Genomic DNA, 23,348 nt, shown 5'->3' with positions numbered 1-23,348 from the left:
AAACTATATAGATAATTATATATTTAAGAGATAATTTGCTGGGTTCAGAAACGTTTCGTTTGTTTACCTTCTCGAATTGGATAAATCATAAAACATAGCTAAAAAATGATTTATAGGTCGCTTAATAACTTTCTGTGGTTTCTTTCGTCCCAATTTTTTCATAGCGGTGTAATAATGTTTTTGAGATTCGGTGAGAAACATTTCCAACACTCCTCCTTCATACTATAAAAGTGATGAGAATAGAATGAACATTTATTTCATATGTACAATAACAAATACAAATACGAGTTAAGAGAGGTACAAATACAAATACATGGACATACATATACATATATTTATATAGGAAACACACATACATTTAGCATGTACATGAAGAGACAACACACTCTACATACATATATACTGAGATATAGTATATACATATAACACACTCAACTAACTGATTCGAAAATACAGCAACATATTTGTTGGGGGATGGGGAAACATTTTGGGACATTGTCTCGAATAATGCACAGCTGTACAAAAGTGAGTTTTGTGGGTGTATTTAGTTGTAGTGTACGTTTGTGTGAGTTGGAATCTGGGGAACTATATACAAATAGATATGGGAAGTATGTCGAGTATATGTAATATATAGTATGCAGGACAATATGCAGGGAATGTGGCATAGACCACATCGCTTACCTTCTTTTTGAGCATATTGAAATTATCAATGATAACTCCAATGAATAGATTGAGTGTAAAGAACGATCCGCACACAATAAATATAACAAAATAAATATACGCATATAAATTGGCTTCTCTCTGTGGCTGCAGATCCACTCCCCGAGCATCCACGGCATCAGCCATCACCTCCATCCAGCCTTCAAAGGTGGCGACCTGAAGCAGAGCCAAGTATCCCATGCCCACATGATCAAAGGTAATCTTTGAGTTGATCCACGTGTAATTCTGCTCTATGCAATCCCATTTATCGTTCACTTCCTGCAAAGTCAAATATATTATCAATATCAATATGAGTTCTAACCTGTCGAAGCGACTTGAGATTGGGGAACAAATTAATGGGGGATTCGGATTGGGATACTCACAGTAATTGGCAGCAACTCGCCCAACTCATTGACGCATTTGAAAAATTTACCACCAAAGAATTGCACACCCATTATGGAGAAAATCAACCAAAAAACTAAACAAACCAAAAGTACATTGAAAATTGATGGTATTGCATACATGAGAGCATTTACTACAATCCGCATTCCTTGCCACCTGGAATAGAAATGTTTTATGAAATTCTAATAGTTACGGGATGGGCACGATCGATACGAGACATACGAGTACTACAAAATACGGTTCGGTTTAATTTCGATTTTAATATCTACAAACGAGTATCGGGCCGTTTAATTTTTGGGTTAGCTTATTTCAGATTCGTTGGTTAATCTCGGTTTAAAACATACACTACATTTAAGTTTGATATATAGTATAGTATATACAGTATAATCACTTATTTACATAGATTATATGATATGAGTATATATTGTTTTATTCAACTATTCTGTAGCTATGTACATATAGTATATAGTTAGTTAGTGGAGGAGACATGGCGATGCAATGTGGTCTACGTATTTCTATTCGAAATTCATAAAGAAGACGAGATTGTATTAAACACTGCACAGCTCTGGCAAACGTGATTGCCAATCTTGTTTTCATTTGGAAGAAGAAATTAGATATAAGAAAGTAGAAGAAACCTACATACGTAGAGAGCTTACTTCGTTAATTGGGGATTTTACAGAGTTGAGTTTAGCAATTGATTAATTAATAGATCTCATTTGAATGCAGTGCACCCTACGTACAAGCCCGGCTCCAAAGGTGCCATACTTACCTAGAGATGGCTCTCAGCGGACGTAAAGCTCGCAGTGTGCGCAACGAACGCAGCACTTTAAGGTTCTCATTCTCCTCGATAAGCAACGAGAAAACAGATACCTACAAAATGAATACAACATAAATTCATAAAATCGATGAAGAAAAGAAAGCATTGCCAACTTACAAACACTATGATAAAGTCAAGTATCGTCCAGAAGCTGGTAAAATACTTGGAGAAGCCTAGCGCAAGCCATTTGAGCACCATTTCGACAACAAAGATGAGGCAGAAGGAGAAGTTGGTCCAGTAGAGCACGCGTTTAAGGGTCTTATTGCTATCCAGATAGATGTCTTCGAAGCAGAGCGTAATACTTGACGCAAAGATCAGCACTAGCACAAACCACTCAAAAGCTGGAGTATCGACAACCGTCAAGACTGCCGTCCTTACTCGTGTCCAGTGCTTCGCACTCGGTGTGTCCATGCAGGACATAAACCACGGACAGCGAAAGTAGAAGCTGCAAACAGATCAGAGGTGAGATACTCAATATATTAAAAGATAGCGATGATTTAACTTACTGATCGTAGCACTTTTGGGGGAAGCAATCGTCTGGCACTTTTGGCGGCTTTGCCTGGCCAAAGCTCGGAAAAGTCATGGGATCATTGTAAGCGCCCTGCGAGTTACGTCTCCCACCGACAGTGAGATCGTCTACGTAGGAAACCAAACAATGCCATGGTTTTTCGGTCAGTCGTGAGAACGCCGACGACGCTTTTGTGGTGGTCGTGGTGGTCTGCTCAGTCGTTTCAGTCTTCTCACCAGCCCGTCGTCGTTGTTCTTGATGGCCATTGGACATTGACCGATTGCTGGCCAGTGCCAGGCCGAGGCCCAATCCCGAGCTACTATCCGCTGCGCCCGAACTGTGCGATTCGGTGCGCGCCGATTGAAAGGATGCGGCTTTGTCTAGTGTCGATTGTGGATGCTCGGCGCGACGTTTACTACTGGTCGCGCCCACAGCCGTTGGGTGCATTGCTGTTGTTGGTATTGTGGTTGTGGTTGCTATGCTTGTGGCTTGTATGCTTGTGGCATGATAGTGCTGCTGATGCTCCGTGAGGGCAGCCAGCGGCGGTGTTGCCTTTAGCGATGAAATTTGCGCCAGTGTTGGTGGCTCAATGCTCGATTTGAGGGACGTTGGCGGCGTCGCCGGCACGCCCATTGCATGCCCCATGCCGCCATCGCGACACATTTGCTTCTGGATGAGCAGATTCTCATACGAGTTGGTGCTCTTCAGCGACAGACTATCCATGCGCAGTTTGTCACTGTTGAGAAACTTTCGCGGCATCTTCTCCGACTCGATGCGCAGCGTCGATATGGGCTTATCCTCCTCGGGCAGTTCCTCCACTCGCTCGATCAGCGACAGACGCTTAAAGCGATCGAATTGGACGCTGAATGGATCGTTTTTGCGACGTGCAAATGGCGATTGGCCACCGGTCACATTGTTGCTGTTGCTGCTGCTGCCACTGGTGGCGGCTACAGCGAGCGCTTCCATGGCGGCGAATGGTGCATGGATTTGATCACAGATTTTGCGTATTTCATTCGATATGCTAAAGTCCTCGTCGATCTTGCGCTGCTTCTCAAGGCTGCGTCGCTTCAACTTTACGGACTGCCGCTGGGCGGCAGCGCTAACGGATTGCGAGCGTCGCGGCACGCTGGACAGATCGTAACTATCGTAGGGATTCAATGGATGCACCACCTCATCGGCCGCGGTGCGTTCCGAGGCGCCTGTTATGATTGCTATGTGATCCATTATCGCTTTCGTTGCCTCATCGGCAGCTGGCGATGGTTCCGAAAGCGTTGAGATCTTGCGCTCGAGCGAACTGGTCGAGCGTTTAATCTCCTCTAGTTCCTTCTCAAAGCTCTGTATGATATTGTCAAATTCCGAGTGCTCCATCAACGGTTCGCTCTCCGGCTGTCCATTCGCATGACTGGAGTGGCTGCCACTGTGCCGCGAATCCAGCGTTTGCATTATCGAATTGGAAATGTAGCTGAGATTCGATTTGATGCTGTTCGTGGTTAATTTCTTTTTGCCCAACAGCTCCTCATCGTCCTGCAGAAACTGAAACAATTCCTTTTGATCACAATTGAGCAGCTCCTCGCGCAGATTCGCCTGCGACAGCAGCTCGTCTTGCTCCAGCGATATGGAGTTCAGAGAGTGTCCACTCGAGTGCCGTCGCATGGCGCTCTCCTCGGACTTTAGGCTGCGTGAGGGCAACAGCGAGCGTTGTGACTGTCCGCTGGATTGCGACAAGCGATCGAGGGACTTGCGATAACTGGGCGAACGCGTTAACAGTGACTTTTGGTACTTGAGATACGCCTCGTCCGCATCCTGCAGCGAGTCACCGCGTGCAAAGGATCCGCTGCGTTGATCGGGCGCATAGGCATACGGATCTGTGTCCGTTGAGTTATATTGGCCAAGCAGACGCAGCTCAATGGACTCCGTATAGGTGGCCTCATCCCTAGAATCATTTTGCTGGGTGCCCACGCCCGAGGAGATCTGATGCTGCAGCCGGCTACGCTCTGCCAGCGCCACTGGCGTCAGATTCTGATCGCAGCCACTGGTGCTGCCATTACCTTGAGCGTTGACATGGCCATTGATCGAGGCGGACAACATGGCTGACTCGTAAGTGGGCGGCAGACTGTCCAGAGCCGGCTGCTCTTGCATTTGCTGTTGGCCATCAGCGGTGGGCTGAGCAGGCTCATCGTATTCCAGGCCATCGACTATCGTGTGCAGCCCGTCGCTGAGCGGAATTTGAAAGCCAAAATCCGAGCCAGAAACTGGACGGTTCATAGATTCCTAGAAAAATAAATCTTAATTAGTATTGTCTCTCTTAAGGATTAATTGTAGTCACTTACTTGATAACTTAATCTATGGAACTTGGTTTCCGCCAGCAGACCGGTCTTGTCGACTTCCCTGGCTGCCACTTGGCTGGTGGCATGCGCCTGCTGTGCCTCGAGCACAATCTGCTGAAACTTTTCGGCAAATTTGCGCTCCTTGCGATCCTTGCGCTCCTGCCGCTTCTTGCGAATAAGATCGCGGACACGTTCTATGCTACGTGCCAGCTTCGACTCTTCGCCCACCTCCTATACATTGAGAGAGAGCATCGAAATTCATTAAACAATTGCATTGGCAAGCATTGCAAGAAACTCAAGAGTTCACTACGATTTATATATAGTATATATTTTTTCTTTGCTTTTGGAAAATACAATTGACATTTAGATTGGTTCCAATACACAGAATAATTACGAGCTAAGAACAAACAAACAAGGCGAACACAAAACATTGCAAATTGAGCAAATATTTAACAATAATAATTTACAACAATTGGTATGCATCATCTAGGGATTTTTATATACACACGGTTTAAATTTCATTTGGTTTTCATTATAGTTCTTTTTGATAACGGAAAAAATTTAAGCAAACAATTGGTTTAAGTAGTTTTAAGTTTAAATTACCTTTTTCTTGAAAATCTGTTTAACGTTTTTTGGTGTATTTAAAATATTTTGTTTTTGGGTTTTTTTTGGATATTTGTGTATTTTGTGTGAGTGTGTCAAGAGTAGTTAAAGTTTAAACGCATTGTGCAAAGTTAATAACAGAAGTTTTAGTTATTTTGAGGTTGAGATCGATTTGATAGTGCAAATGGAAAGATTATGACATATATGATTATATTAAGACTTAGACACTGAGACTTAGAGACAGGTTATCAAATGCATAAGACATACACTAAATAATTAAATAATTAATTTCAAAAAAATGTATAAATGTTATTTTCGACATGAGCCGAAATAAATAGATAAAACATTAATATTATAAATAGTCAAACACAATGGTCAAAATGTGTATGGGAAATTTAGTTGGTTAATTTAAATAAGGTGTGATTTTGTGTATGTTACACTTTTTGTTCTTAAAAAAAGTGCTTTACATGATTCACAGTGTTTTGTGTATAATTCAATTAGTTTCAATTCTCATTCTGCATTTGATTGTGAGTTGATTGTTTAATGGATTCTTGTTAGTTATTATAATTAATTACTTGGATAGAGGACAGACATACATTCACACACAACAAGTGCAAACACCATATAGAATATAGTTATATATAGAATACAGAATTTGTAAATTGTAACTAAATTTCGTTTAGCTTTTTGGGAGTTTATGACAAGCTCGCACTTGTCCTTAATTGGTTCTTGTGGAGATTTTAGTTTTTCCTTTGTTTAATTTGAACATTGATTGGCACACACATACACATACACATACAAATATACAGATACTGATAAACATGTGCATTTCCAAGCGGAAAACGCATCGGACTTACCTCTTTCTTTGACTTGAGCTCCTCGGAATTGAAACTGTTGAGCAACAAGGCCAAGAACAAGTTGAGAACCATAAAGTTTCCCATGACCAAAGTGGGCAGAAATATGGCAAAACACGTTGAAGCTCCTTGCTGTAAATACAATCCAATTAAAGCAAGTTTTTTTGGCAAGTTTCACAAAGACTTTACCTCCTCTTCGGCACGCATGCAATCCCACAGAGGCTCGATCCATTCACCGCACAAAATGCGAAAGATCATCATGAACGAATGAAAGAAGTCATTAAAGTTCCATCTGCAAGTAAACCAAATAAAGTTTAATGAAGGTCGGCGTATGTCAAACATTCTAAACTTACCTTGGCACTGGATCTGGATCAAATTTCTCGGGTGTGTAGTCTTTGGAGAACAATTGCATGCCAATCACAGCGAATATGTAAATGACTATGACGAGGATCAACGTGAGGTTGCCGAGCGCACCAATTGTCGATATAATGATGCTCAACAGCACCTTCATCGTCGTCCAAGACTGTGCCAGCTTCAACACCCGCAACTGCAAAACGAAAACGCAAATAAGTACCTCTCCTTAAATTAAGTATGCCAAGTAATCTTACCAAACGCAGACCACGCAAAACGCTCAAGCCGTCAACCAGTTCGAAGATGATATCGAGAAGACTGGCTGTGACAATAAGCAGATCGAAAATATTCCAGCCGCAGAGAAAGAACTCCTTAGACAATGCCATCAGTTTCACAATGCATTCGAATGTGAAAATGGACGTGAAAACCTTTGGATGCATGAAGAGATTAGTATGGAGTCTATTAGAATTTGGAAAGGTGTCTTGAACTCACCTTGTTTCCCACATCGAGGGCATTGCGAAAGCTTTCGCTCATGCCATGATGCTCCATGGCCAGAAACGCTGTGTTCAGCACAATACACAGCGTAATGGCGAGCTCAAACAATGGATCTCGCACCACTTTGTAGAGGCAATTTTGGAACTGCAGCCAGCTCTCGTAGTCGGTGCAACAGTGCACACAGCGATCGCAATTGCGATCGGGGAGATCATCTAAAATAAATATTAATTAATATGACTAGATTCGATTAGCATACAACTAATACTTACCTATGACCACCACCTCTGAGGAGAATTCCTGATGCAGCGCATAAACATTGTGATTCTTGATGCGCGCTATATTTCCATTGCATTTGATGAGACGCACTTCGCGCGGCGACAGTGCCAATTCCACGGTAGACACATGGCCCAGCTCAGTGGCCGTGTCCTGCTCCTCATGATCGTCCACCACACCGGAATCATCCTGCGAGGATTCGCGATTAACACCGCCACTGGAATTGGAGCTCGTCTGGCGACTGCTCGTTATCAGCTGTCCCTTGTAGTCGGAGGGATATAGCATATTGGGATTCTTGACATTGCCCTCCCTGAAGCTGATGCGTGTCTTTTGCTGCGATGTGGCCGCCACCTGTTCGCTCTTGATCAGCTGCTGTTGTTGTTGTTGCTGCTGCAACTGTAGTTGCTGTTGTTGCTGCTGTTGTTGCTGCTGCTGATGCTGCTGTTGTTGTTGTTGCTCCATTTGTTGGTATTGCTTTTGCGCCTGCAGCGTTAACGCTGATGGTCGATCGCTGGTGCTGTGACGTGGACTTGGTCCTGGACTGGGCGTCGCCGAATGAGATTTATTGCGTTCGTGATCATTGCCATTGCTGCCATTGTTGCTGGCAGTGTCCTTGCCACCTTTGGTCTTTTTTCGTCGTGTCTTCTTTTTGCTGTAGGAGGCGAGGAGCACACCCTTCCGTGAATCGATCTTCTTTTTGTTGTTCTTATTTAACTTCTTAACGCTCAGCACAGATGGATCAAAGCTGAACGTCGAATCATCTCGATGATCCAACAGATCTTTCTTACGCTCCTAAAATGTTAAAAATAAAAAGTTTTAAATGATTTTCCAGTGGATTCTTTAAACGCTTGCAGCTTGCCTCATTTGTGATTTCCGCCTCCTCCTCGTAACTCAACGCGACTACAGCTAACATCAAATTAATTAAGTAGAATGAGCCAAAAAACACAACCACAGTAAAAAATGAGACACTCATTGGACCACATGTTGCTAGCACCTGCAAAAGATTAAAAGAGATTAGAAAGAGTTCCACAAATACTTGTCTTGTATTCTTGCCATATTGTAGACGTTCTCCCAGTAGTCGAGTGTAATCAATTGGAATGTCGTCAGCATGGACCACATGAAGTTGTCAAAGTTCGTGTAGCCGTGATTGGGATTCTCGCCCACACAGATGCACATGAAGCCAAGGGGGCAGTGTCGAGCACCAGTCAGATTGCCACACAGCATGGGCATTTCTTCCTCATCGTACAGCCAGTTGTCCGTATCGTTGACCCATCTAGAAACAGCAGATAAAAAATATTAGTTACTTGCTCCACATTTTACGAGAATATAAAGCAAAGATCCGACTATAACGTCTACACATCAATAGTAGTCACCAACAAAACATACCCTCCTAAGCTTTCAAGTATATATACCTAAATTACAATTTCTACTCTTTAAATCACTCACATTTGCCAGTCCAGGTGCGAGATGTTTGTCCAATCCGCGGGCACAGTGCGCACACATTTGTTCCGCAACTCGCCCATGTAGACTTGCAGGGCGAAGAGGGCAAAGACCATTAGGCAGAAGATGGTCAGAGTCATGACCTCGGCCAATTGGCGAAACGAATGTAGCAATGCATTGATGATCGTCTTGAGCCCAGGCATAATGGATACTGTTTTTAGGGCTCGTAAAACACGAAACGTACGCAACCCGGCCAGATTGCCAACCTCCATGCCAATGGTCGCATAACCACTAGTGATGACCACAAAGTCCAGCCAATTCCATGGATTACGCAAATAGGTATACTTGTTGAGCAAAAAGCCTTTGGCAATGATTTTGATTACCATTTCAATTGAGTAAATGGCTAGGAAGATATATCTGAAAGCGATTATGCGGGTTTTGTTAAATCAAGTGTTGATTAGCAAAAAGGAGACACTCACTCAGCTTCCTCCACAGTCTCAGTCATGGCTAGGAAAATACAGTTGAATAGAATGGTCGCCATAACGCAATAGTCGAAGAATTGATTGGTTGCAATGTAGACACACACACGACGCCATGGACTCCATGGATGGAAGAGGAAAAGGCTTTTGGTGCCCGTAAAGCGATGTATGTAGTTCTTGCGGAATCTTTTGGAGACCACGCAAAATGTCTGCAAATAAAAAAAAAAAAATTTTAGGTCGTTCAAAATTGTTTCACCGAATAGTTCCTTAAATTGGTTATCTGATTGGGATGAATTTTCCGTTAACATTATTAGCTTGGCGGTTTGAAAACATTTAACATGGCACTGCAAAGTAATAACAGCCACAAAATATAATGGAAATTTAGTCATGTAGCCATGGTGTTATAAAGATATACAAAAGGTCAATAAAAAAATGCACTCTCACATTTTAATTTCCTATTTTAAAGAAATTTGATTTAATTTGGAATTATATTCTGTTAGCAGCCTCTGTTAACGTCCACCATTTGAAATTAATAGTAATAACCAAACTTTATCGAAAACATGAGCGCATTGATTTCAACCAAAAGTAATTTTAACTTAATTGTCATTTAAAATAAATACAATAAATAAATAAATTTAAATAATTAAATTATTAGACTGTTAGTACTGCTAAACGAGTTGATTTGAAAATTATCGATACCAGCAGTGAATTAATAGCTATGGCTTGCTAACAGTTTTGCTCCTCACGAACAGAATTGCTCACAGTACTCGATGCCATGCAACTGTCACATGACTTATCGATACTTTCCAATTGTCAAAACCTGGCCACGCGAAGTAGCCAGCTAAACTTCCGTTTTCCAATCGTTCTTTCGTTCTCAGACCGTCTTCGAGACCAGAAGAAAAATGAGAGCTAAGGTAATAAAATAAAAAATCTCAAGTGCTTTAAAAAATAAAATACCAAGTGATAAAATTTTAGAAAAGAAATCCAATCTGCTGCTGTTTACTAATAAAATTGTGTATTATGTGCATTTACAGTGGCGTAAGAAGCGTATGCGTAGGTTGAAGCGTAAGCGCAGGAAGATGCGTGCAAGGTCCAAGTAAGCGCACTGACTTCGCCCATTGAGAGTGGTAAGTACCAACGAAACTGCCCAGCGGAGCGCTAGCAATATTTTGTGTGCGCCGTGTTTTTCAACATGGCTAATGAATGGTTTTTTCCGCTCTCTTTCAGGAACTTCTGACGTACAAAAAACTGAACATACCGACTGGGCAATAACACGCCCGAAGTAATTCGCATTTCTCAACAAAAAGAAAAACAAAAAATGTGCTTTTAGAAAATCAGTTTGAAAATTCAAGTTGAAACTAAATAAATTACTGGTTATACAAAAGTTCCACAAAAAAAATTACAAATTTGTTGTGTGTAAATTTGCTAAGAGGAAAAAATTATAGCGAGACGGAAACGAATCGAGCGTGCTTTTTCAACATAACCACATTTTCTATGTGTAGGCTGCGCGTGCAAATTTCTGTGGCCCGCTCAAAATATTTATAGGTGGTGCAGCGTTGGAGCGCCGGCTAAATTTTTGCATTTGTCGTATTGCGATATTTGCAGACTACGGAACCACGTGAATCTTTGAGAAGTGAAAAGCGAGGACCAGTGAGTACTAACTACCGGCATGGTGACATCTACACATACTCCAAATCGACATGGCTTGCTGGGCAGTGCTGTAGATAAGCTTATTTAATTAGTAGCGAGGCAGCAGCAGTACAATCATCAGAAGCTGTGGCCGCATTTTGGGAATTGGGATAAATCGATTGTTGGGGCCAATGGGGCCCCACAGATTTGACCCAAGCGAGCAGTTCATTAGCGCACTGTGATTTCTTCAATTAAATATGCCAATGAGACAAGGCAGCCACCAAGCACGCACCCTTGTTAAGGTTGACAAAGGATTTTGTATAGTGGAGAGCAGCAGCCAGCTCATCGTCGTCTGCTCGAAGGTCGTTTGTCACACATAAATGCCGTTCAGCCGAGTAAGCAGAAATTTTAATGTAACAAGCAGAAATTACGATTGGGCGGCAGTTAGGCCATTTCCCCCTCTTCCACCCCACTCTCACTTTTTCAGCAAGTGTGTGTTGTGTGCTTGCTTTGTAAATTTGCATGTGCTTCTGTCGACCGTTTGGCTAAGTGTTTTTGTTGGTTCTGTGGAAGGGTGAGAAAGGGATGGCAACAATGGGTGCGCTATAGCTATGAAGTGTGTGTGTGAGTGAGTGTTGAACACGAGAGCTTAAGAATAAGCGTGTGTATTTTAAGTGTGCGCAAAATGAAAAGTTGTGTCGACTGTTGTAACTAAGATTGGAAATTCGGGTTTTTCGGATTGCTCTGTGGACATTTGGGGCAAACATGCGGTTGAATTATCGCCAGTCTGCTTTTGGTACTGCTATCGTTGTTGCCCCAGCAGATGTTTGCTCTCCGCTTGCTGCGATGGCTTAAAGTGGCCCATTAAATGCTATTAAGCACTTTTATTTTCCGTTCCTGGAGTTTCGTTGCGTTTCTCGGCACGCATACACACACACCATACTTTCACACGCACCCACACACATGCATGCAAACAAACGAGAATATTATGTTAGCGTTGCCATGCCATGCAAGCAAACGTGCGTGCAAATGTCTGGCAACATTTCGCTACACTTATGTTACGCCAGCCCTGGCGGTGTTCCTTAGCCATCATACATTGTATATAGAATGCATATTTACGCTATTTGACCGTCCCACCGTCAACCTTTGACCGTTAGGTAAAAAATATTTGGCCACGATACGTGTATGTGAATGTCTGTGTATTATAGTGGGCAATGGAACGCAGCCAAGTCTTGAGTAAACTTGCATGTTCGTCTGTAATTTGTCCATTGCGGGCTCGCTGGCTGCTGCATAACCTAGGGGGCAGGGCTACAGCGATAGCAGCAGCAGCGTGGACACAATACACAGGCTCCCACAAAACTACGACCATGCCAGGGCAGGGCAGTTTGTTTAAGCCACCGTCACGTAAATACTGTTGTCACATTGCTTGGCCTTTTTAAAGGCAAACTGTGCATGACCCATTTCCTTTCCGCAGTGTGTACAAGCATGCATGCATACACTTGTATATGTGTGTATACATGTACTTATATTTGTATTTATATTAGTGTCGCTCTTACCGTAGCTGTTGCTAAATTTACTCTCGCTTTTCGAATGAGATGTGGCTGTCTATGTGTGTGTTAGTGTGTGTATGAGCGCGCTAGACATTATGCTGATATCCGTGCCGCTTTTGGCTGTGGCTTTCAAGTGGCCCACGAGGGCTGTTCTAGCCGTTTGCATTTCCATTAACCTCAGTTTGGCATCAAAAGTGCATTCATTTTCATTAAGTCGTTGCATTTGCACTTTTGTACAATTCAAAATGCAGCAACAACTACTACGAACAATTGCAAAACAACGCGGCAGCCGCAGAGCAGCGACAGCGCGTTCCATTTCCGCCTGTGCCACTTGCTGTACACACTTTCAATGGGTTATAATAGTGTTGGAAAGGGTGATGGGAGAAGAGAGAGACTGAAACGGCTGTGTGTGAGAGTGCTTGCTGTAGTAGAAAACTGGCACACAAAACACCCTGTGTGACTTATTAATTAAAGGGAATGGAAATGGAAATGGCAATGGGCCAAATGCAGCATTTTTATTTAGTTGTTTTGTTTTGTTTTGCTGTTGTGTTTTATTTGTTTTTGTCGTTTTGTTTCTTTTGATTTTTCGGTGTACAATTGAGCTGGCACGCTAATATGCATATGAATGAGGGGAACAGTAGGAGGGAAAGGGTAATAAGTGCTTACCTCTTCGTATATGAAGGTGTCAATCTCCTCGAGCGGTTTGCCGTACATGTGCTCCGGAAAGGGCTCAAATTTGCGGGGCAGGACATCGCCATCCTCCACAGAGGCCTTCGTCCGCGGATGGAAGCCATACTCCCGCACCAGCTGAATGTGGCGATTCTCGTGCTTGACCTGCGACTTTTGCGTGTAGGCAACGACTTGCTGTTTGGCAACTGTAATACGATAATACGGAAGATGGATGTGAATTAGCTGGGAATTTTAGATTAACTTGGTTCAGTGCTTAGGCTACTCCTGGGGTCATATATTTTAGCGTTAAGCCATGGATATTATAAAGCAATCAAGTCAATTTATAGACACGGTTCAGCTGTTACTGCAAAAAGCTGCTGCTGATGGCAGTTCAACTGTTCCTGAGAAGAGTTGAATGCATACAACAACATTGCCTGTTTCATTTTCAACTGTTTCTACTTGTATTTTTTCTTGTTGCGTTTTTGTAGTGTTGAAAAAATTAAACATACATAGGTCACTGCTTATTAAACTTCTCTAGGGAGTATATTTAAAAACGATATATTAAAGCAATTAAATCGATCGAAAAATTAAGTTTTACTCTTCCCATTTTGTCGAACATTTATTAAACAATTATATCGCTCTGCCATCTTCAACTTAAGTTGCTCACATTAAGCCTGTTGCCTTAAGCTTAATAAATATGTAGTCATAAATGGAAGAAAATGTAGTGAAATTAGGAAAGTAAATTGCTTAATTTCATATAATTGGTAGAAATTGAATTCGAAATTATGAATTATAATTATTAAATAAGTTGTTCCCATTATCCATTTGAACTGCTCAAATGTACCCGCTGTTCCCATTTTCACCTTGATCTGCTTACATTGATGGTTATAAATAACCATAAATCAAATTATCTGCAATATGAAATAAAATCGTTAGTAATAGGTAAATATATATTCAATATCAACCCTAGAAATACATTTACTACACCAGCGGTTCCCACTACTCCTTTGAACTGTTCCCACTCATACAATTCCCACTCTAGATGAAAACCCCCAGTGCCAATGCTCACTCGTCAACTGTTCAGGTACTTCAAGCGGTCGGAGGTGGAGTCTCAGGAGCCGTGACCCGTTTCGTCAGTCAGCCTTTCGATGTGCTGAAGATACGCTTTCAATTGCAGGTGGAGCCGCTGTCCAAGTCGAATGAATCCGCAAAATATGGGGGCATGTTGCAGGCTTTCGCCACTATTTACCGCGAGGAGGGAATGCGTGGCATCTGGAAGGGTCACGTAGCTGGCCAGGTGATGAGCATCAGCTATGCCTTCGTTCAGTTCTGGTCCTATGAGCAACTGCGTCATGCCGCTGCCCAAACCAAATTCTTTCACGACCACAATCACCTCAGCTACTTTGTATGTGGCGGCACTGCGGGCTGCCTGGGCACCTTAGTTGCCCAGCCCTTTGATGTGGTACGCACTCGAGTGGTGGCCGCTGATCCGGACAGTAGCACTAGCAAATTGCGTGCAGTCTCCGGGGCGTATCGTGTGTTTCGCTATGAGGGACTTCGCGGCATAACGAGCGGCTTGGCTTTGACACTGCTGCAGATTTATCCGCTGGTCGGTGCCAATTTTGTATTTTACAAACTCTTCAATCGGATGCTCGTGACGTTCGGTGAATATATTTTCGATAAACCAAATCCGGAGCATCAAATTCCCGGCCCCTTGCTATTCTTGAGTGGCTTCACGGCGGGTGTTCTCTCCAAGATGCTTGTCTATCCCGCAGACGTGATCAAGAAGCGCTCGATGCTGCATCACTTCGAGGACGATCGCAAGTCCTTTGGCGAGAATCCAAAATGTCGCAGTGTGCGGGAATGCATCGCCAACACCCTGAAGTACGAGGGTCCCGCTGGCTTTTACAAGGGCATGTTGCCGACTCTCTACAAGTCTGGTGTGATGGCTGCCTGCTACTTTACCATTTACGACACCTTCAATCACTATGTGACCCATCCCTATCAGCGCTACGAAAAATCCCTGGAAGAGGAGAAGCAAAGGCAAGCGAAGAAAGGCAAATGGTAGCTAGTTTTATCGAATGCATTTTACTCCCTTTTTTAACTATGTGTTCTAAATTGGAAAGGTGTGCTACTCGCCTAGTCATACCTATATGTGCACTACTATTATCATATTATGCTATTATATTAAAATATGTTTTGACCTCATAATATTATTATTGTCATTGCTTTCTTAACCGCATATCCAAACTGTGTAATACGTTGTGATTCTATACATTGTCCATTATTCTTCCTGATATGAACTCGGTTATTTTACTAAATTGGCTAATAATTTTTTGTTTGTATAGATGCGTTTGGTAATTGTGAACATAATTGATAAAAAAAATTGACAAAATCGTGGAAAGACCTTGTTATATCAGACAACACACATAAGACTAACTTCAAAATAAATAAGTAAGTAATTCCCATAACTAATTCTTTTTATTCGGTAAACAAAATTGCCCTTGTCATAATTTTACCGAAATCTGTCTGTCTGGCTTATTTCTTTTTATACCCGCTACCCATAGGGTAGAAGGGTATTATAACTTTGTGCCGGCAGGAAATATATGTAACAGGTAGAAGGAGGCATCTCCGACCCTATAAAGTATATATATTCTTGATCAGCGTCAACAGCCGAGACGATATAGCCATGTCCGTCTGTCCGTCTGTGTGTCTGTCCGTCTGTCCGTCCGTCCGTATGAAACACTGGATCTCAGAGACTATAAGAGATGGAGCTATAATTTTTTTTCGACAGCATTTGTTATGTTTGCACGCAGATCAAGTTTGTTTCAAATTTTTGCCACGCCCACTTCCGCCCCCGCAAATCAAAAAAATCGAATAACAAGCGTAACTTTAGAGCTACAGCTGCGATATAGACAATAATAACAATAGTATTTATGATTTCTGAAAATTTGGTTGTGATCAGATAAAAATTGTGGAAGTTATTAAAGAAATTCTTTTGTATGGGCAAAAACGCCTACTTACTAGGGGTCTTAGTTGCTTTGGCCGACAATCTGGCACATTGTGCCGTCTATGGTATATTTTGAATGGTGTACTATATCGATATACCAAACATACCATTCGGTATATTTTTAGTATTTTTTTGAGTTTCGGTATATTTTGAAAATGATATCGCAATATTTTGCCTTTATTAAAAATGGATAGCGGGTATCCCACAGTCGAGCACACTCGACTGTAACTTTCTTACTTGTTTAAATAATAATATATAAAGTTATAGTTATTTGTAGTCTGAAAATTATACTTTGTTTTGTATTTTTGTATTTAATTTCTCCGTCAATATTATTGCATAATGGATTATACCTAACGGTTTGAACATTTTCGACAGGTAGCTTTTGTGAAATTTTATGCATCATCGTCTCTCATTGTTATAGATTTGTAAATCAGCGGTTCGAATAAAGCAAGATGAATGTGCGGAAATCGCAAAGTTTGTAAGTTTTCTATAATAACATTAGTTTAATACAAATTGTTGTCAGGAATTTAATCATTTTATAAGTTGTAGCAAATTTCACAATGATCACTGCATTGTTAATGAGTGTTTACTGTATTCGTGCTCAACCGCAGGGGGCTCTTATGTTGAAGGGTTGCATTATCTAATATCTAATGTTGCTGCCATCGATTATGCGATGAAAGCACAGTGTTTATTGGCTGCAACGAATGGGTCAAAACTTATCTAACGAACAACTTGAATCATCTATCAGAGATGAGAGCACTTTGTCGCCCTCGATGGTCATTGCAGCAACATAACAAGATGATGAGATGATGAGATGACGCGATTGCGAAGATGAGTAGATGACGCGATAAGCTGCGTTGGCCATCTTCACTCCGCTGACCACTTTCACCCCATCGTGATGTCGGATGTTGTGGATGTTGTTGGCTGACATAACTTAACACTTCCACCTTTTTTGGCCATGAATAGAGACGACTTTTTGGCTTGATTTTAACTTATTACACTACATAGTTTATTTTGTACATCGACATAACATCGGTTTGGGGATTCCCCATTTTCTTGTCTTTCTTTTTTGGGCGGTTATATAAATACGATGCAGATGCTGGATGCTGGATGTGGATATGGGAAATGTGGGTTGTTTGTGTGTGTTGGGTGCTGGGTGGGGGACGAACTAACGTTGAATGTGAACGAAATCTTATAACTTATGTATGTATCCAATGGGCCATGAACATGAACATAGACTAGACGACCAATGGCCAAGGGAGAGTTCGCTCAACGCTTACTTCCAGCTGGAGCCACCGCTCGACCAGCCGCCAGCTGGTGCCGAGTAGCTGTAGCCACCGCCTCCGCTGCCACCGCCATGGCCGGATCCACCACCGCCGCCGCCTCCGCCAGAGATGGCAGCCACAGCAACAGTGTCATCGTGTCCACCGCTGCTGTAGCCTCCGCTGCTGTAGCTTGAGCTGGAGCTGTAGCTAGAACCCGAGCTATAGCTGGAGCCCGAGCCGGAGCCGGAGCCAGTCCAGCCGCTGGCAGGCGCCGCATAGCTGCTGGCGGGAGCACCATAGCTAGCAGAAGGAGCACCGTAGCTGGTGGAAGGAGCACCGTAGCTGGAGGATGGAGCACCATAGCTGGCAGAAGGAGCACCATAGCTGCTGGAAGGCGCTGAGTAGCTGCTGTAGTCACCCGATCCATGTGAGGAGGAGGACGAAGAGGAAGCGGAAGCAGCTGCCACAGCAGCCAGATGAGCATCATCATGACCACCACCGGAGCTGTAGCCACCGCCGCCGCCGCCGCTGTATCCGCCATAACCGCCACCGCCGCCGCTGCTGTGCGATGAAGCGTCAGCAATAGCTGCAATGTGAGCCACACCATGATCGTGTCCACCACCGCCGCCTCCGCTGCTGTAGCCTCCATAGCCGCCGCTGCCGCTGCCATGTCCAGATGCATCCGCGCTGGCTGCAATGGCTGCAATGTGAGCCACACCATGATCGTGTCCACCGCCACCGCCGCCGCCGCCTCCATAGTGTCCACCATGTCCGCCATCACCATGCGAAGAGCCAGCTGCAGCAGCAATGGCTGCCAGCTTGGCATCATCGCCTCCATGTCCATGACCATGACCGCCGCCGCCGCTGTAGCCTCCATAGCCACCGCCGCTGCCGCCAAAGTGTCCGCCACCCGAGGAGCCATGATGATTCTCGGTGATCACAGCAAAGGTGCTGACATGTCCGCCACCGCCGCCGCCGCTGCTGTAGCCGCCGCTGCCGCCATAGCCGCCACCATGTCCGCCACCGCCGCCGCCTCCGCCATGAACTTCATAGGCGGAAAAGTCGCCACCGCCGCCGCTGCTGCCGCCATGATCGTGACCATGATCATGACCACCACCGCCGCCTCCGCTCTCGGGCAGATGGATGCGAATGTGGACGTGCTCACGGCCAAAGGTGGGCTTGCCCCAGGTTGCCGGACTGGCGAGCAAAAGTGCGCTCAACTGCAGGGAAAGGGAAACGGATCGAAGGGATAGAGAGAAAGTTCGGGAGTGGGAGATTTTTGCTGGGGGTCAGACTCACGATCAAATAGGCCGCCATCACGCTCGGATACTCGCTGTGGACTGTGCGAAAGGATTTGCCAAATGGGTCGTCTGCCTCGTCTGCTGGGACAACGACAAACTGTAAATGATTCGGCAGACGGCGTTGCGCCGCGTTTTATACAGCGAATCAAGTCGGTGGGCCAACGCTTCGGCTACGTTATGTAATATTGTATGCGACGTTGCGCCAAGTGCAAGAGATAATCTGCAGCAAAAAGAGTGATGGGAGAAGAGCGGCGAACAACGAGAGAGTGCGAGAGAGAGAAGCGAAGATGGAGAGGCGCTTAGAGAAGACTGCAGACGGAGAAATATGTTATAGAGAGAAAAGTTAAATCTTTGCAACTCTCTTGGATTCGGCAAGTGCGCCCAACTGGCCAAGCTCAGCTTCAAGCTCATAGCTTCGGGCACCAGGCAATCCAAGTTCCCCATTTTTTTGTTGCTCGCTGAAGGCCACATTTTTTCGGTTTTGGTTTCGGTTTCGTTTTATTTTTATTTTTTGCTTTTCGATTTCATTTCGCCTCTGATTCGGCTTCGGTTCGGGCTGCTGCCCTCGCGGCGCGGTCAGAGAGTGTTGACCTCTGACGGCGCCAGAGAGCGCCCTTTGTGCCAAAACCGGGCCAAAAACTTGTTACCAACGGCGACTCAAGATCGAAATCTCTTCACAGCAGCAGCAGCAACAGCAGCTCTTCCGCTCTGCTCCACTTTCATCGTCTGCCGCTGGGCAAATTATTGTTGTTTATGCTGCTGTTGCTGTTATAATACCCGATTAAGCAGTGGAGTGAAGGGTAGTATTGATCAATGGCAAGTGAATACATATAAGTTGAATTTATTATTGAACTGATTGAAGCATCTTCCACATCGATATTACATCAATATTCTTAGAGATTGTGTCACCAAATCGAAAGATAATATTCAGGGTAAAGCGTAGAAAAGTAAGAAATGGCCAACTTTAGTTCTATAGCTCTATATATCTGATTTTTCACATAATAAGAACTTTCCGAACTTAAAAGTTTCCTATAATTTAGCAGACATAATTTAGTTATACCATTAGTTTTTATTATTATCAATAGCAGACTTAACATATGTCCCTGAAAGGAAATTATCAATAACGACATTAGTTGCTATGACTGACTATCTGGTATATTTTGCTCTCTATGGTATATTTCGAATGTAGTACTATATCAATATACCAATTATATGTTCAGTATTTTTGTGGTATATTAATTTGGTATATTTTACAATTAATACCGCACTATTTTGCTGATAAAATGGGTTGCGGTCAAGCAAACTCGACTGTAGCTTATTTTTGTAACAATTCCAATAACATTTCTCTGTACTATATTAAAATATAGAAATATATTCAAATATACAAATATATTATTATACTATATTCTATTGCAAGCGGGTATTTCGCCGTCGAGCAGTCTTCCTTTACTTGTTGTTGCTGCTGGGCTGTCTTTGCGTCTTTGCCCCGCCTCGTGCCTCAATTTGTTTGGTGGCAACTTTTTTGGTTTAAATTTCAAATTTTTCAATCGAAAATCAAATTAATATGCAAGTTGACCAGTTCGCCCTCGGCCGCACCTCGTTGTACCCCCCGCTCTCTCACCCTCTTCCCTCTCCCTATGGCTGCTAGCCCTGTTTGCCATCTGTCGCCTTGTCTCACTTGCTCCAGTGACTGGTGGCAGCTTGTTTATGTTGGATTTTTATGACATTGTTGTTGGCCCAATACTGGTTAGACCGTTAACCGTTATTTTGATTGTGTTTACGTTTATGCTTATGGTAATATGGCTGCTGATATGAACTTCCTATTGGCAATTCCTTTTGCCACTTGCGCTTTGTTGTTGTTATTGCTGCCCGTGAGCCTTATACAACAATAAACATCGTCGACAGCAGCGTCGACAACTTGCATAACCACCCGCTGGATGCCAACGTGTTTCGTGCCCCACCTCACAGACGATGCCTCGTTTCGATTTATTGGCCAAAACCCTTTTCCGATTGCGCCTTGTGATTTCTGTGCTGGGTATTGTTATTGTTGTTAACCCATTAACGACATTACACAAAAGCGCCTCTATGCAATTAATCTATCAACATGCCGCATTCGTAATGCCTTTTCATGTTGCAAGTGCAAATTGATTGGATTTGCGGGCAAATTTAATTGCACTTTTACCTCAAATCTGCTTAACAGCCACACTCTATCTATAGCTTTGTATCTGTGTATCTTTGTATCTTTGTATCTCGACAGCGCATTCACATGTTTGTCACTCAAATTATCAGCCCATTAAAGTGGAATTTATTTGTTTAAAGCTCGCTAATAGCTATAGTATGCGGAAGGAATAAACAGAGTTATATCCGCACCCCCAAAATGAATGTTAACTATCTATAAAACTTTGTCTAAAACAAAATGGTTACAAGTTTCAAACTACGGCAAAATTTGCACAGTTTTGTGGGTCATAAATTATGTAAAGTAATTAAGATATGTCTTAATTTTCTGTGCGATTTAATTGCTTCATAAACGTAACAAAATATGCATTATTAATATGCCACAACTTGCTTATTATTTTGATTTTAAATAGCTAACTTAATCATTAAACTTTAAAAGAGAAAAGTCTCAATTTTCTCCCTACTTCATTTTATAGAGAATGAAATTGATGAAATGTTTATGCAATTTTCAAGAAAATGGCTAGAAAATGTATTTTATATTTCTTTAACACAATTGTAATTTTCAGAAGTGCACATTTTAAACTTTCGAATCTAAAGTTTTGTGAATAAACTGCGGAAAGTGGCAAATGACAAGAATGTGTTGCAACTTATTCTTCTAAGTTTGGGACTGGACAGCTCTACAGATTTCTACTTTTTTATGAGTTTTTAAAATGCGCATTGCCCAGCAGCAGCAGCAGCAGCAGCAGTGACAGCCGCATTTCAAGCAGGTTGAATAACAATGAAAATGAGAGAAAATTAAATAAGAAACTCAAACAAAAGTTTGTTTGGTAATTGCAATTTTTGTTTGGCTGTTGTGTGGCTGTTTGTATTTGTAATTTTTGGCAGCGGGGCATCGCTTGGGTTTGTTGATTAGGGTTAAGACTTGCCACAACCAACTGGCTGCAGCAGCAAGTGGCATCATCAAAAAATATCATGTCATGCTCTGGTTGCAACATTGCTGTGGTTCAGTTTCGTTGCTGCTGATTTGCCACTCATTTTGCGGGATTCTTACATCAGCGACTGACAGAGAGAGGGAGGGAGAAAGGAAGCGAGAGAGAGAGAGAGAGATAGAGGAGGTCATGGCCAGCGCCCGCATCTGTCTTCGGTCACTGTTCGCCTGTCAACCAACTGCAGCGACAGCTGTGAATGTATCTGTAAATGTAAATGTATCTGTATCTGTATCTGTAGTTGCGAATGTATCTCAAATCTGTCGTCACTTGTAATACTTGTTGTACATATCTCTGCAACTGGGCTGCTGTCCATTATTTGTGCTTGCTTTTGCTTTCGCTGTTGATTAACCATTTGGCATTGGCCATGCGGGTTTCATTAGCCAAGTGGGCGGCAGCTGAACAATTTCCATTAACTGTTCTGTCTTCTCTTTTAGCCACATTAGTAGCCCAGCCACATGCAGTATGTAAATTGTGGCTAGATGTAACAATGCAAATTAGTTGATTACAATTTCTCTTGTTTCGGAATGTTGTGCAAGTCAAAGCAAGTCAAAAGCGGGCGCGATCAGATTCCCATCTATTGCCAAATTAATTAATATACATTTTGCTTTTGATACAAAACGTAAACAAAGCGCCGAGCCGATGAAATGCCTTCGACACCGACTTAAACAATTCCAAATACAAAATACAAAGCGTAAGCATCCGAAAATCTGCTGCTTACATAAACACTACTTCAGCAGCAGTTAACAACAATCTACAAGCAACACTAACAACCAACAACTTGAGCAAACAACAACAACAACACACAAGACAACAAACAACAACGAGGGCAGCAAATGCTACAAATGAAACAAGCGCTTTAGCTCGCTTTCCTCATCGCACCGCAGTCCAGATGCTCTAACACAGTATTAATCTGAGTCGAAGACAAAAGTGTAGCTAATGAAATTCGGTGGAAAACTGATAACAATGGCAGCTTAATGAATAGATTGAGGCAATAAATCAAAGCGTGAAATGCAATTCAATACATTATAGTTCAGCTTTCATTGTGTTATTTATTAGCACGAATTTGTGTTAAACATATTGTTTTTTTGTCCACTTCAATTAACATTTTGAATGCATAGAAAACAAAACGAAAACATTTTTGTGCAAAACTGTCAAAACACAGACGTAAAAGTATATTAACAGAAATCATATTGTATATAAATCATACTTTTTTGTAGTTTATCAGCAATATTCATGCTGAATGAAAGTGTATTATTTCTGAATTAAACAGGAACACATTTTGACTTTAAATTCAAAAACAAATTTCAGTTTAACCGAATTCATTTATAAATCACATTTCTTTTTATTAAAAATTTCCTACTCAATGAAAATGTTTAACTTATTTCGACTATAATTTCAACAAATTATTTGAATTTCACCACAATTCAATTTTAAATTAACTTTATTGATTTATGCTCAATGAAAATTTGTTCCAAATTAAACATGAGAGATTAATTTTCACAAATTATTTAG

The 23,348-nt window shown here is 42.5% G+C and overlaps 3 protein-coding genes across 7 annotated transcripts in view; 1 reads left to right on the top strand and 2 right to left on the bottom strand.

Moving 5' to 3' along the window:
- The window catches only part of LOC132789967 (sodium channel protein 60E), a 39,225-nt gene that overhangs the window by 7,966 nt on the left and 7,911 nt on the right, over positions 1–23,348 (bottom strand). For 2 of the 4 annotated variants that reach the window (XR_009632757.1, XM_060798335.1), the window contains exons 4-22: positions 13,094–13,302; positions 9,249–9,457; positions 8,776–9,186; positions 8,383–8,602; positions 8,189–8,323; positions 7,326–8,121; positions 7,054–7,268; positions 6,819–6,989; positions 6,564–6,757; positions 6,400–6,502; positions 6,214–6,342; positions 5,357–5,371; positions 4,757–4,984; positions 2,425–4,697; positions 2,036–2,363; positions 1,871–1,971; positions 1,083–1,257; positions 682–978; positions 68–222 (exon numbers count right to left, since the gene is read on the bottom strand). Coding sequence is in view for 3 of the 4 variants with exons in the window: in XM_060798335.1 (XP_060654318.1) it covers positions 68–222; positions 682–978; positions 1,083–1,257; positions 1,871–1,971; positions 2,036–2,363; positions 2,425–4,697; positions 4,757–4,984; positions 5,357–5,371; positions 6,214–6,342; positions 6,400–6,502; positions 6,564–6,757; positions 6,819–6,989; positions 7,054–7,268; positions 7,326–8,121; positions 8,189–8,323; positions 8,383–8,602; positions 8,776–9,186; positions 9,249–9,457; positions 13,094–13,302 (6,364 nt within the window). In the remaining variant the exon portion in view is untranslated. The remainder of the gene's footprint in view (positions 1–67; positions 223–681; positions 979–1,082; positions 1,258–1,870; positions 1,972–2,035; positions 2,364–2,424; positions 4,698–4,756; positions 4,985–5,356; positions 5,372–6,213; positions 6,343–6,399; positions 6,503–6,563; positions 6,758–6,818; positions 6,990–7,053; positions 7,269–7,325; positions 8,122–8,188; positions 8,324–8,382; positions 8,603–8,775; positions 9,187–9,248; positions 9,458–13,093; positions 13,303–23,348) is intronic. The other 2 variants (XM_060798337.1, XM_060798336.1) reach the window with 2 other exon arrangements.
- On the top strand, positions 10,036–15,281 carry LOC132789972 (mitochondrial thiamine pyrophosphate carrier). Of its 2 annotated transcripts, none has more exons than XM_060798347.1 (4): positions 10,036–10,162; positions 10,283–10,375; positions 10,476–10,898; positions 14,139–15,281. In XM_060798347.1, the coding sequence occupies exon 4, from the start codon at positions 14,139–14,141 to the stop codon at positions 15,162–15,164; it is 1,026 nt and encodes a 341-aa protein (XP_060654330.1). In that variant the 5' UTR covers positions 10,036–10,162; positions 10,283–10,375; positions 10,476–10,898; the 3' UTR covers positions 15,165–15,281. The 2 variants fall into 2 exon arrangements, 1 of the variants encoding a protein (XP_060654330.1); XR_009632758.1 differs by having other exon boundaries at positions 10,037–10,162; positions 14,181–14,195.
- On the bottom strand, positions 17,081–18,783 carry LOC132791001 (keratin, type I cytoskeletal 9). The gene is made up of 2 exons (XM_060799775.1): positions 18,671–18,783; positions 17,081–18,591 (listed from the first exon to the last, which is right to left on the bottom strand). The coding sequence occupies exons 1-2, from the start codon at positions 18,686–18,688 to the stop codon at positions 17,383–17,385; spliced, it is 1,227 nt and encodes a 408-aa protein (XP_060655758.1). The 5' UTR covers positions 18,689–18,783; the 3' UTR covers positions 17,081–17,382.

The sequence above is a fragment of the Drosophila nasuta genome, chromosome 3, assembly GCF_023558535.2.
Source record: "Drosophila nasuta strain 15112-1781.00 chromosome 3, ASM2355853v1, whole genome shotgun sequence".
Classification (NCBI taxonomy): Eukaryota; Metazoa; Arthropoda; class Insecta; order Diptera; family Drosophilidae; genus Drosophila; species Drosophila nasuta.
Note: the sequence above shows the minus strand (reverse complement) of the source record. Positions and strands in the feature narration are given on the sequence as shown.